The sequence below is a fragment of the Astatotilapia calliptera genome, chromosome 3 (assembly GCF_900246225.1).
Source record: "Astatotilapia calliptera chromosome 3, fAstCal1.2, whole genome shotgun sequence".
NCBI classification, from domain to species: Eukaryota; Metazoa; Chordata; class Actinopteri; order Cichliformes; family Cichlidae; genus Astatotilapia; species Astatotilapia calliptera.
Window position 1 is genome coordinate 10,714,145 of NC_039304.1, and position 14,456 is coordinate 10,728,600.

The 14,456-nt window shown below is 41.4% G+C and overlaps 1 protein-coding gene across 4 annotated transcripts in view; it reads left to right on the forward strand.

The window, feature by feature from the left end:
* The window catches only part of slc8a4b (solute carrier family 8 member 4b), a 124,155-nt gene that overhangs the window by 60,880 nt on the left and 48,819 nt on the right, over positions 1 to 14,456 (forward strand). For all 4 annotated transcript variants that reach the window (XM_026161718.1, XM_026161721.1, XM_026161719.1 and 1 more), the window contains 9 exons: positions 1,003 to 1,266; positions 2,356 to 2,495; positions 2,629 to 2,781; positions 2,876 to 3,103; positions 3,220 to 3,633; positions 6,684 to 6,794; positions 6,874 to 7,026; positions 10,205 to 10,301; positions 10,543 to 10,734. In XM_026161718.1, coding sequence (XP_026017503.1) covers positions 1,080 to 1,266; positions 2,356 to 2,495; positions 2,629 to 2,781; positions 2,876 to 3,103; positions 3,220 to 3,633; positions 6,684 to 6,794; positions 6,874 to 7,026; positions 10,205 to 10,301; positions 10,543 to 10,734 — 1,675 coding nt within the window. In that variant the 5' untranslated portion in view covers positions 1,003 to 1,079. The remainder of the gene's footprint in view (positions 1 to 1,002; positions 1,267 to 2,355; positions 2,496 to 2,628; positions 2,782 to 2,875; positions 3,104 to 3,219; positions 3,634 to 6,683; positions 6,795 to 6,873; positions 7,027 to 10,204; positions 10,302 to 10,542; positions 10,735 to 14,456) is intronic.

Genomic DNA, 14,456 nt, shown 5'->3' on the forward strand with positions numbered 1-14,456 from the left:
CTCCACCAATTCCTGAAAAAAGTAACCTGCGCCGTAGCTAAGAGCTCATATAAGATTTGACTGTTTAATGCAGAAAAGAGTCTGTAGAACAGTTTTATTAAAGGACCCTGGATGTTAGTTATTCTGGGGCCATCCACTCTGTCCACTGTAACTGGTGTCTTTAAAAGAGTAAATGAACCAGCCAATTTGTTGATGGTAGGGATACACGGAGCATGCTGATCATTGTACTGGACAGACAGCAAACAAGCCAAGCACGATGTGAAAGAGACACAAAAGTTACTGATTTCTTTTCCTGCAATGAAAACGTCCCCTGTGGATTTCTCCAGAGCTGATTCTGACTAGAATTGATTGTGTTCTCATAAAAGCACAACCATTGTCTGTGATTGCAGTTTGCCAAGGGTGCTTTTGTTAATTATTTATTATCAAAATAGAGTTTTTGTATTCATATTTTAGCAATGGAACATGTAACTGTGTAACAATCTCCAAGTTCTTACTGTCTGCTTTGCTTCGAAGCTGCTATTGACTGTTCTGTAGTGATTGATTTTTTTCATCTGGGTTCCCGAGCAGCTCCATCTGCTTCAGCTTTATTGTTTTAACTTGATTACAGATGCTGGCTACAAGTGCATCATCATTTACAGCACTTCTACAGACTCTTTCTTAAACTTCTCTTTAAGTAATGACTTTCCATTATTGCTTTTATTGCTTTTTCATTTCATTGTATCTGTTCAAATGCATTGTAAAGCACTTTGCAACTATGTTCTATTGACTTCTAGGAAGAAAAGAAGTCGTCACACATATAAGGTTTCGCTGACAGCTCACCTGAGCTGTTTTCCTCACATGAAACACAGCGCAGGATTTCAGAACGTTTTAATTGAAGACACCTAACAGTTGTTTTCATACTGAATACAATTAAGTGAACTGAAACAGTTCGTGTGAAAATTCATAAATAGGTGTTAATGAACAGTGAAGTACTTAATCCACCCTTCCTCTGTCTGTCTCCAGGTTTTAGGTATCGACCTACACTGAGCTGACCCAGAGCACAACTCGGTAGAGTCCAGTGAAGGTCCACATCAGCAGAAATGGCTCCGGCAGCCATGTCTAAGCCTCCGTCCTCTCTCAACTCACTCCGCCCTTTCCACTTTTCTCCCTCTTCTTTCCTTCTCTGCCTCCTTCTCTCCTTCTTTTTGTTGCTGTCATGCCCTGGATCGGTCAGTGCAGGTGCCGGAAAGAAAAACTGTTCCTCTGGTGGAGACCCCTGTCAGGAAGGTGGGTCTGTGAGAAAACTGCAGTTTAATGTGAAAGAAGCACTGTAAAGAAGTAAAGAAGCACTGACATGATTAGACTTCTGCATGTAAACCTCTCAGTGAGTGCAGTGAACTGAGAGGGTTCAATAAAATGGGTTACGCCTCTAGTTTGGCTGCCTGTGTACCAGCCAAGTTTTTGCAATCAGGAGAACCGATAAACATGACGATCAGCCTGACACTCAACACATTTCAACACATTTTCTCCTTCGCTGATTATGGAGTATTAACATGCTAGGGAACACCGCCTCAGCGTATGGAGCTCAACATTTTTGAAGCAGTGTCGGATCATCCTGACAGTGAACAGAACAAAAAGCAGCCAGCAGCCAAAGAAGAGCATTGGATGTCCTTCTAGAAGCCTGGAGAACTAAAGCAGAACTATAACCGTCGAGCTTGTTAGAATCGCATGAACTGTGCTGTTGTTTTATATACTTTTGCACATTTTCCATTTTCTTAGCAAAATATTAAAAAATGAGGCATGACGCAAATGTTTTGCACAGTATTGTGTATTTCTCTTATGACACCACTTAATTATTCTAAACCAAGTAGTATAACTTCTTATAACAGCATCGTCCATTCCATATGTCCTGTCCAGATGTGCAAGTAACATTGAAGGGACATATTTGCTAGGTGTCAATGGTCTATGAAAGTGAAATAAAGTCAGGAGAATATTCACGACAGTGTCACATCAGGCATCAGAAAGGTCTGCCAGATGAGCAAAAATGTGCGTTAGAAGTGAAATATGTCAATTTAATGCCACAAATCTAGAACGTTGATCACTTTGGGGTAAGTTTTCATGCTTTCATTAACTTTAACAGTTCCACTAAGTTTTAGTAGGACAAATGGGACCATATAGAAAATTTCCCACTTACAATAATCTTTAATGAGGTTATGCTGCCTCTGTGGTGTCCACAACATGCTCACAGTGGCAGGCTTTATAGGATTAGAGAGGCGGAGAATGATTACACAACTCTGTTGCAACCAAATATTCCCTGTGATATTGCTGAAAAATGATTTGACCTTTTTCCACCTTTATCTTTTCTTTTGATTGCAGGAGTGGTGCTGCCTGTCTGGAACCCTCAGAACCCCTCTGTAGGAGATAAAGTGGCACGAGCCATTGTTTACTTTGTAGCACTCATCTACATGTTCCTGGGCATGAGCATTATAGCGGACCGGTTCATGTCTTCTATAGAGGTAAGTCAATGAATATTCTTTGAATTGTTATTAGATTGCACTATAAGTTACTGATATTAGACCACTAATAGGTAACCTGTATAAAACTAATAAATCCAATATTATTTCTTTCTTTACGCCCTCTCCACTCCAGGTGATAACCTCCCAGGAGAAGGAGATCACCATAAAGAAGTCGAATGGTGAGACCACCACAGCCACCGTGAGAATCTGGAATGAGACTGTTTCTAATCTCACTCTAATGGCCTTGGGTTCCAGTGCCCCCGAGATACTGCTGTCTGTTATTGAGGTCAGTGCAACATGAGCCTGCAGGCTACACGTCAGATTAACTGATAGAGAATGTAATGGAAAGACAGTAATCTTATTTTCACCTCCAACTGCAGGTGTGCGGTCACGGTTTTGAGGCTGGTGATCTAGGTCCCAGCACCATTGTGGGCAGCGCCGCCTTCAATATGTTCGTCATCATCGCTCTGTGTGTGTATGTGGTCCCCGACGGAGAAACGCGCAAAATCAAACACCTTCGGGTGTTTTTTGTCACGGCGGCTTGGAGTATCTTCGCCTACATCTGGCTCTACCTGATTCTGAGTGTCTTTTCCCCTGGAGAGGTGGAGGTGAGGACAGTTTTATGTAAAAACTGCTGAAGTTTAAAGAAAGAAATCACTGGGATGAAATAAGAGGAGGAGAATAAAACAGAAACGCTTTTAATCACATCTCTTCTCTCATTCAGGTGTGGGAGGCAGTGCTTACTTTCCTTTACTTCCCACTCTGCGTGGTCCAGGCCTGGGTGGCCGACCGCCGCCTTCTCTTCTACAAGTATGTCCGCAAGCGTTACCGTGCCGACAAGAATCGGGGAATCATTATTGAGACAGAGGGTGGGGCTGATGGAGGGCTAGGCATGGATGGAGGAGGAGGGGGTGGAGTGCTGGGTCCAGGGGGCTTCACCAAGATGGACATGCTGGAGCTGGACGGACAGATAGCGCTGAACTGTCACAGCGGGATGGATGGAGGCATGATGGAGGATGGAGGAGCAAAGGACGATGAGGACGAGGCTAGGAGGGACATGGCAAGGACGCTAAAGGAGCTGAAGCAGAGGCACCCGGATAAAGACATGGAACAGCTGATTGAGATGGCTAATTATCAGGTTAGCAGCACCCAATCCCATTGATGTCTAAGCTCTGGAAGTCATGACTATATCAGATTTCCACCACACGATTATCACGATTCAAATAACTTTCTAAAACCATATACAAAGAACAGGTTCATTGGCATTTGATAATAAGCAGGATTTTATAAAACAGTAGTAGCTATACACTTTTGCCTTCTTATACATGGTATACAGCCTAATAACCAGTACAACATCATCTGCACTCACTGGCCATCCCATTTGGTACACCTGTTCAACTACTCAACGCAAATATCCAATCAGCCAATCAAATTGTATTGTTTTAACACCACAGCCTACCTGAGGATTGTTGCTGACTATGTCCTTTCCATTATGATCGCTGGCTGCTTCCAGTAGGATAACACACCACGTCACAAAGCTCAAATGGTCTCAAAACGCTTTCTTGTACATGACAATGAGTTCACTGTAATCAAATTGTCTTCACAGTCTCCAGATATCTCAATCCAATAGAGCATCTTTGGGATGGATGCAAATGTGTGATGCTATTATTATGTTATATGGGCCAAAATCTCTGAGGAATGTTTTGAACAAGTTGTTGTTGTCCAACCTAAGACTAGCAAAGTGTATTCAATGACATGGCCATTGACTGTATATTAGAGTGTCAAAAAATAGTTGTTAATGCTGGAATATTCTCAGTATTAATATCTTATTATTATTATTATTATTATCTGTAAGTACTGATTCATTTTAGATGCCATGATTGTCATCAATGCTAATATATCATGACCCCTATTAATACTTTTTTAAATAAACTTTGACAACTTGTTAAATCAAGTTAAGAAGTTTTGCGGTGTTACAAACAGAGGCGTGATTAGCTTAACTCAGGCTAGCATAAGCTGTAAAGCAACCCCCCCTAGTTTCTATTGAAAATAATTTCCACTAGAAATGTTGTAGTTTTACAGAAGATTACAAAGAGACTGATTTCATTTAGACAATGAAAGATGAGATACGTATGTGCTGATATGGGGAAGTTTTGGAGGTGCTAGTAAACATAAAGATAAAAGCTAGCAACCAAAAGCTAATGGCAATAGCAAAATTTCAATAGTTCTCTCACTTCCATTCTTTAATTCTTAGACTTTTGACATATCATTATTTCAGTCAATTTCCAGATTTTCTATCTAAACCAGTAGCACACGATGAGATATGTATGTGCTGGTATGGGGAAGTTTTGGAGGTGCTAGTAAACATAAAGATAAAAGCTAGCAACCAAAAACTAATAGCAAATAGCAATAGCAAAATTTCAACGATTCTCTCACTTCACTTCTTTGATTCTCAGACTTTTGACATATTATTATTTCACTCAATTTCCATCTATCTAAACCAGTAGCACACGAGCAAACTTGAGTCACATTCCATATGTTACTCTTCTGAGGGTGATAATGACTCAGAAATGGTGCTATGACACATTCAGTGTGACTTTGAAAGTAGAGGAAGGTGCAGTTCCCCGAGGAAACAGTACAAAGTTACAAAGAGGAAAATCTATAACGCTTACGGCAGTCTCATACAATCAAACCAATAGCATGTTCACATAAACTAAAAACATTAGCGACTGGTTAATTGAGTTGGCTGAGCATCAGCACATTATCTCAGTCTCTCTCAGCTTAACACACAGTAAAACTGTTTTATAAAGTGTTGATTAAACCAGTGTACTGAGTGGAAGCTGTCTGTTGGCTTGACTGACACCAGTAAAACCTTCACCCCTCTGCCATCCAGGTGATTTTTTGCCCGGTAAGTTACATGAAAGCTAAATATATTAACGTGAGTGCCCATTCTGGACCCTGGAAGCCTTAAAAATATTGACTTGTGGTAACATTGCTGCCTTTTTTTTCTCAGCGATTGAGTTAATCTTTAAAGAGATGTAGCTAAATGCTTTGCTGAAGAACTTAAGCGGGCCTCAAGTTAATATTTTTTGGGGAGAATTTAGATTTGTGATGTGTTGGTTGTGATACCTTAAGCAAAAATTGTTATAGCAGTTGCTCACACTTTATTAAAATGTTTAACTTTTATGGGGAGTAATCATTAAACTGGCTCATTAGAGATTCCTCTTTTTTATGCAGCACACACATTTCAGCTGTAAAAGCTGTCCAAGTCTCTGCTGCTCTCCCTTTCTCTGCTTTCCCACCAATTCCTTCCCTTGCCTCCTCTCCAACTCATTTCTATGTCTTTGGTTTCGGTTTTGAAGGAGGGGAGGGAAGGAGCTTGGCGGGCCAAATGTGCACTGGTCAGCTCCCAGAGGTTTGTTTGCTTTCAGGCCTCCCTATCCCTGCAGCTACTCCCTCCAGTCCGTGCTGTAAATAAGAATGACAGCTGCCCTGTAGATTAAACTTGACTTGCTAAATTTCAGTTCTTGCGGTCATAATGAATCACTGAATGTAAAATTAAATTGCCGTCATGGGATATGGAGCTGGGTGATCTTGTGCAGCAAAAACCCAAATCAGTTTCTTAACTAAACACTTACTTATTCCTTCTATCTAAAGAGATGCAGATATAAACATTCTGTCAGCTCACTTCCATTAAATTTGAATAAATTGCAGCGTTCTCGGCTCTGAGGCCACATTTAGTCTAATGATCTTTCAGCTACAGTGGCCACTTTGTTCATTTTCAATTTAGTGGATCGTTGGGATAATACATCACTATTGAGCCATACGTTTTTATTAAAATCGCTCCTTATAGATTGATAAACCTCATTAGAATGAAAGTTGGCAGTGAAGAGAGCCAGCAACCAAAGCCTGAAGTTATTACGTTAAATGACTCTTTGTCAGTATTATTGCACTGATTTAGTTTGTCTGTCTTCAGACAATCTTTCTGGAAAGGTCAGGGAATCTGCTGTTGACCTTTGACACTGAGTTGAAGTTCAGTTATGGCGGTGTAGGATCTCCCAGGAGAAAATTCTCAGATTGTAGCTCTCTCTTTAAAAGTGATTGCTTTCATAAAAGCACGGCTGTTTGGGCCACAGCAAATTAAATTAACATGAAATGGTTTATTGATTCATTGCGTTTGTTAATTAGGTCCTAATGCAGCAGCAAAAGAGCCGAGCATTTTACCGCATCCAGGCAACCAGGATGATGATCGGAGCAGGTAACATCCTCAAGAAGCACGCTGCTGACCAGGCCCGCAAGGTGAGGCACGCACTCTATTTGCCTTTCTCCATTATATTATATTTGAAGCTACTGGAACCTTGAGCGTGTTTTTTCTCAGGTGGTAAGCAGCCATGAGACCCAGGCCCAGGAGGATGACCCTCACACCATCAGGATTGAGTTTGAACCCTCTTTGTATCAGTGCTTTGAAAACTGTGGGTCCCTGAAACTGACTGTTGGCAGACATGGAGGTGACCCCGGAGTTACTGTCAAGGTGAGTGCACGGGAGGGATGGACAGTAGATCATGAATAAAACTGTGTGTGTGTGTGTGAGAGCCTGTCTTTAAGGGAAACAAGTCTTGCAGAGTCTCATGCAAATAAAAGCAGACAGCAGAGACAGCAGAGAAAACAACAATATTCTGTGGGCTGACTTCCCTGACACCTTTTTCTATCTTAAGCAGATCTTGTGTCATGTGCTCACCTCCAGAGGCTTTGAGCACCTTTGTTTTTCTTTCCTGGTTGGATAAAGGCAGAGAAGTGGGTGGCAGAGGAGAGTAGCTGAGAGGCACCAGAGAAAACACCTTCATCTCCAGATTTCTAGTTTCTGGCTCAGGTTGTAACTCAAAGAAAGCGCACATCCTTTTGCAAAGGCTCATTGATCTCAGACTTAATGGTGGCTTAATGCTGGCTATGAATGAGAGCTCTCCCTGAATGAGAGAGTCTCCCGCTGAGTCTCTGTCAGTGGGATGATATCTGATCTGCTCAGCATTACTACGTTGGCTTCGCAAGGCTGGCTCTCCTTTATTCTTCTTCTTGTTTACAAATTAAACTGTGATGAGAGATCATAGTTTTCTGCTGGTGGCACGGCCTTAGTCAGCCGTCTGCTGAAGGATGCTTTGCAAACATGTTGTCAGAGCAGTCGAGAGACAAAAGAAATATTATTCGTGTCATTTAGGTATTCTCAGAGAGCTCCCTCGTATCGATGGCTGGGTCAATGAAAGTTAAAAGCGACTTACTTTGCACTCATACATTGCTATCTAAAGGCTTTAAAGCACAGGAAAAGGTGCAAAAACATCTACACAGTGCTTTTTCCTTTAAAAGATTTAGCAATGTTAGCACAAGGCAGGCCGTTCCCATCTTTGAAAAAGTTGCCAAATCTTCTATGCTAATGCCAAACAGTTTATTCTGCTTTTGACTCTTGTTTTGACCCTGGTACCCCGGTGCTGATAATCAGGTGCCTGACTAGCAGCACATGTGAGCATGGACCTTGTTAAAGCGGTCACTTGGTGTCTGATCCAAGCATGCCATGTTTGGCTGATGTGGATAGACCCCGTGCCCTATCCAGGTAACCTCCAGCTGGTGTTCTGCAAAACTAAGCTGCAACATTATTTGGAGTAATCCCTAGTACCATTTCCAGGCAACCAGGAAATTGAAGGTCTAAATTGAAGGTCAAGTTCCATGAAAGAGGTGATGGCAGAGACAGGCTACCAAGTGGGCATCTGCAGATATGAACTGAAGGCACTCGTCCAGGGTTTGCAGGACCCAGCATGAGGAGGATGTACAAGGTCCGATAAACGACAATCCGATAAACGACAACAATCAAGAGTGAGTAGCAGAATAAGCTGGTTGATGTTGGCAGAGAATATTTGGCACAACCCGCATACTCAACTCTGCTGCTCAACCTACAAATGCATTTTCCTTACAAATGTAGCATCGGGGAAAACATTGTTACAACAAATAAATAATCAGCCAAATCATGTTTACTTACTTTATGTGCTAAGTTTATATACAGTTTATGATTGAACATTTGAAGCAAGTTCTAATCAAAATATCAACTTTTAAGCAGATATGGTGGAAAAACTGTGTTAGCAAACTGTGGCTGTTTTCACATCCAGCATGCACAGTGCGATATTAGCATCTCTTAGCAGCTCTGCTTGTAGCTACAATATGTACATGGTGCTAGTGTGATAGCAAGCTTTTATTAGCTGAGGGTGTTGAGGGTGAACTTGAAATAATTATCATTGTTTGAAGTCTTGAGTCACAGTTTGGTTCGATTAAGTTGGCAAAACATCAAAGTTTAGCATTTCACAAAAGACAAACTGTGTTTTCTGCGAGTCAGGTGATGAATCACAGTGGACTTGTTACTATTAGCAACACTGTGAATGTTTGAACAGTCATTTCAGCTGTTAAATTAAGATAAATATAATATAAGTTAAAATGCGTCCCTTATATACAGATACTAGGGGTCTTATTGAGGGCACGTCTGTAGTGTTAAGTCATTAATTTGAACCCATACAGCTCCAAAACAGTCATTCTCATCCAAGCAGCATGATTGACTGATAAGCTACCCCAATCTATCTTCAATCAATTTGTCACATACAAAGTTTACACCTGCAGTGAAAAAACTGTCAAATGTACAATACAATGGGCAAGAGGGGAAAAAAGACACCTCTACTCATTCTGGGCTCCTTGTGGGAGGTCAGCAAGCTCCTCTGCACAGAGAGCACATACATATCCACATCACAACACCCTAAACCACATGACAAGCAACTGGGTTGGGTAAGGGTGTGAGAGGCTACCTATGGTAGCCGCATTAAATTATGGTGGTTTTCCTTTAGTGCGAACAACTACATGTATATTTTACAGTTGATCTAACAGTCCTTCACTGGTCTCTCAAGCTCCCGTTGGAGAGCTGTGAGCTTGTCCGAGATGTCATCAATTTTGCGCTCAAAGAGTATAGAGCATCTTACATTAGAGGAAACTCAGCTCTTATATAATCACGGGCTGTGACGATATAACTTCTCACACATCAGTCTAAAATGGGAAAAATCAGCTATCCACATATCTTAAAATCTCTTGAGTATTACCCAGCTTCAATTTAATCCCGAAAATATCATCCAACCATTGGATGCATTTAAAAATATATCACTTATACACATTTCATGAGGCACTAAAAATAGAGCAGAGGCTAGGGATTGACTTCAGTAGCACTAGCAGCACCGAGTGACTGACACAGCTTTGCCTTCAAACAGAAAAAAATGGCTTTGAAGCCATTTGAACTAAATGCATTTTAGATATTTGGGTTCTAATGTTGTCTAAATAAGAAGGAGGGGGTTAATTAACACAAAGCAGTTGAAAGGACAGAGAGAAAGGACAGGATACGCGGAAGGTTTTCTTATGTTATCTTCAAAGTCTTTAATATCGGCCTGTTTCTGACCAGAGGGCTTGGTTTAATGAAGCTGTTTTTCTTCTTCTCTCTTACCCTCTGTCCTCATCTCCCCAAATGCCTCTTCTTTGCTGTCCTCCTCTCTATCGCTCTCTCTCCCTCTGTTTGGCACTCCCCCTCTCCCTTTGTGTTTATCTGCCCTTTTCATATCTGCTCACTTGTGTTTCATCTTGACGACTCTTTTTGCTCTCTCCCCATCACTCCTCTGTGTTCCCATCTCCTGCAGGTGGATTATCGCACAGAGGACGGTACGGCCAACGCAGGTTCAGATTATGAGTTTGCAGAGGGAACGCTGCTGTTCAAGCCGGGAGAAACCCTCAAAGGTAAAAAACAACACTGACTACAATAATTTCTGACATATTTTCAATAAACATGTCATTGAAACTGATGCTCAAATAGCAGAGGTCATCTGCAGCTCCTGAGGCAGATTTCTTTTTTCCTTTTTTTTTTTTTTTGCTAGTGGTTTCACGGGGGAAAAATGTAATTAAATTAAACATTTTAGCAAATTATTATAATTACTTTGCACCTGAGAGCAAGATGCTAAAACAACAATTCTTTTCTCAGAGATCACAGTGGGCGTCATTGACGATGACATCTTCGAGGAAGATGAGTATTTCTACGTTCACCTCAGTAACCCTCGTGTCGTTGGCTATCCGGAGATTGGCACTGCACCTCTGGATGCCAGCGCTACCCCGAAAGCCGTGCTGGGTGACAACCACACTGCCACAGTGACCATCTATGACGATGATCACGCAGGTAAAAGGAAGCTTCACCTTAACTGTGTTCACAGGTGTCACGTGGTGTCGTGATATTCAGACTTTTAACACCTTAAAGTATTCAGTCTAAGATTCCTATGGGGAAAACCTGCCGCTGAATAATATTGTGGAGGGCCACAAGTGTCAAAATGAATTAAATAAATAATTCATTGTGTCATTAATTAATTAAAATAGAAAATAATTGAATGATTACATATATAAACAATAAAATATCAAGGAATTCAATTTAAAACATTTACAAAATTATTTATTTCCAATTTTAATTAATTAATGACACATTTAATTAATTATGTAACGATCTATTTATTCAATTCATTGTGGCACTTGTGGCCTTCCATATTTTTAGGCCACGTCACACACTGGTTTGTGAAATTCTTTTTTAAAGCCTCAATTTTAGCATCCTGTTATTAGTAAACAACAAGTGACCATGTTTAGAGGAGACCCTGAATACTAGCTCAGGTTAGTTAGGTTAGTTGGCCAGACTATGCTAATACTTTGAACCATACAAGTGGGATACCGAAACTTCACTTGATAAAACCTGACAAGTTGACTTTGGGACAGGCTGTGAGTGCAATTAGCACCAACAAGGTGCAAAGTCCCATTCACTGAATCAAGTTATCAGCAGTGGAGCCTAGCACACAATCATGTATCCAATAGAGCAGCGGTCCCCAGCCAGGGCCACGGACCGTTACCAGTGAGTCATTTGGTACCAGGCTGTGAGAGTTGAGGCTCAGGTGTGAAATTTATGGTTTTTACCACAGTTTTTGTCTTGGTTGTATCATTTTATTTTGTTGTATTTATCCACGACACTTTGAAAATCTGCAACCTTCCCTGTGGTCAACAACAGACACACATTTTGCCCCTATCGTGGACTAAACCAATCAGAGATAGTCAGGGGCGGGACCTCTCTGATTGGTCGTGGTCCAGTTGAAAGTGCAGGTGGAAGTGGAAGGTGAGTAGCTTGAATAAAGCGATATCAATTCATTAAATCCTGAATCGACTTTTAAACATAACTGTGTTTTGCCAGAAACGCCAGATTCTCAGATTAAAGCTCACAAAACCATTTCAACAACAACCAAACAGCAAACGAGAGCAGGTACACGGATTCCACACAAAGACGTAAACACAGAACGGACTGACGCATCAGAATCAGCTTTGTCTTTCTCGGCCCGTAGACGGACACGCTGTCGGAGCTTAGCGATTCTGATGCGTGCGGTCCGCGCTGTGTTTACGTCTTTTTGCGCTGATTCTGAGCTGCAGGTTTTGTCTCTCTCCAGCCAAAATCCCCCGAGCCAGCAGCAAAAGAAGCAGCAAACTGCGCTTCACATTTGATCGATGTCGTCATGAATTTTGCTGTTTTGCTTCCACGACTATTAAAATCACACTTCATGCACAGCTAGCTCTCTCTCTATCTCTCTCTGTACTTCAAGAACAGTTTCCCGTCTCCAATCTCTGTTTTCTGTATTATTCATTCGCTTATTACCCACCAGTCTACCGTTGTTTACAGCGCTGTCGGCTGCTGTCTTTTTCTTTTCTTTTTCTTTTTTTCACTTAAATGACCTCGGACAAGAAAGCCTATTTTTTTCTGTTGTTCAATACTGAAGAAATTTAAACTTTATATGCAGAACATTGTAGAATATTTTTAAGGTTATCTGCTATAAAAAGCCAGACCAGGAAAATCTCCTTCATGTCTTTCTGTTTTATTCTCAGTTACTTTCACTCAAAGGCATCTGCTGTGATGTTCACAATTCTGATGAATTCAGTACTGATAAATGATCAGAATTATAATATTTCTGACTGTCTGAGGCTAAGTTGAATTGAATCAGGACTTTGAAAACCGGAATCGAATGGATTATAGAAATCAGTGATGATACCCAGCCCTAGTGAGCAGTCTAGGCACGACAGAAGTGGATGTAGCTGTAATAGGAAAAGAACTATTGCTAACTTTTCTGTTAAGTTAAGGCCTGATCCTTCTGAAATTCATAGCCAGTGCTCTGACACGGTGTCATCAATCTTTGAATGCTGAAAAAGCACAGTGTATCCAGAAAAACACATTATATTATATAAATTATTAGAAAATTTGTGTGCGCCTAACTTTTGTGCCGGTACGCCCATGGCAAAAAGTTAGTCTAGAGCCCTGACTTATAAAATGTGTTCAATGTGCTGCCCATTGTGTTGGATTGTCAATGCAACCCTCTTCTCCCACTCTTCACACACTGATAGCAACACTGCAGAAGAAATGCCAGCACAGGCATCCAGTATCCGTAGTTTCAGGTGCTGCACATCTCGTATCTTCACACCATAGACAATTGCCTTCAGATGACCCCAAAGATAAAAGTCTAAGGGGGTCAGATCGGGAGACCTTGGGGGCCATTCAACTGGCCCACAATGATCAATCCACTTTCCAGGAAACTGTTCATCTAGGAATGCTCGGACCAGTGGCCTTGAGGTTTCCATTGATGAGAATGGACCCACTATCGTTGTACCCAATATACCACACCAAACCATCACTTTTGTTGTTCCAACAGTCTTGGAGGGATCCATCCAATGTGGGTTAGTGTCAGACTAATAGCGGTGATTTTGTTTGTTAACTTCACCATTCACATAAAAGTTTGCCTCATCACTGAACAAAATCTTCTGCGTGAACTGAGGGTCCTGTTCCAATTTTTGTTTTGCCCATTCTGCAAATTCTGTGCACCGATCTGGGTCATCCTCGTTGAGATGCTGCAGTAGCTGGAGTTTGTAAGGGTGCCATTTGTGAGTAGCTAATATCTGCCGAAGGGATGTTCGACTAATGCCACTCTCCAGTGACATGCGGCGAGTGCTACGCTGTGGGCTCTTGCTGAATGAAGCTAGGACAGCCACTGATGTTTCTTCATTAGTGACAGTTTTCTTGCGTCCACATTTTGGCAAATCCAACACTGAACCAGTTTCACGAAACTTAGCAAGCAGTTTGCTAACTGTAGCATGGGAGATGGGTGGTCTCGTAGGGTGTCTTGCATTGAAATCTGCTGCAATGACCCGGTTACTGCGTTCACCAGATATCGACACAATTTCGATCCGCTCCTCACGTGTTAACCTCTTCGACATGTCAATGGCTGTGAACAAAGAGAAACTTGTAAATAACTCATGAAAGAATAAAGTTACATTGAAACCAAGCACACCATTGTTATTCTTGTGACATTACCAATAAGTTTGATGTGCCACATGGCCCTCTTCCTATTGAAAAAACAAAAGTTGTATCCAAGATGGCCGACTTCTAAATGGCCACCATGGTCACCACCCATCTTGAGGAGTTTGCCCCCTCACATATACTAATGTACCACAAACAGGACTTTAATATCACCAACCATTCCCATGTTATTACGGTGTATCCATAGAAATGGCCCACCCTGTATATCTAAAAATTTTGTAAACTGAAATTTCAATTCTCACTATTTCTTGGTATTTGATTCTACAATATTCAAATAGACATATTTGTTTTGCGAAGCGCCTACCTGGTGCTAACACTGCAAAGTAGAAAAGCTTTTTGCACACTGTAAACCTGTGCTTTACTGCTATCAGGAGTCCACATGAATCTGTTGGTGTGCCATAGGTCGTCGCCTCTGGGTGTCCATAAAACAGCATCATTAGAAGGTGACAAAGAGCTCGTCCTTCCAGTGTTGCGACATTTTTCTGCAATTTGAAAACATCCAGGGAGTT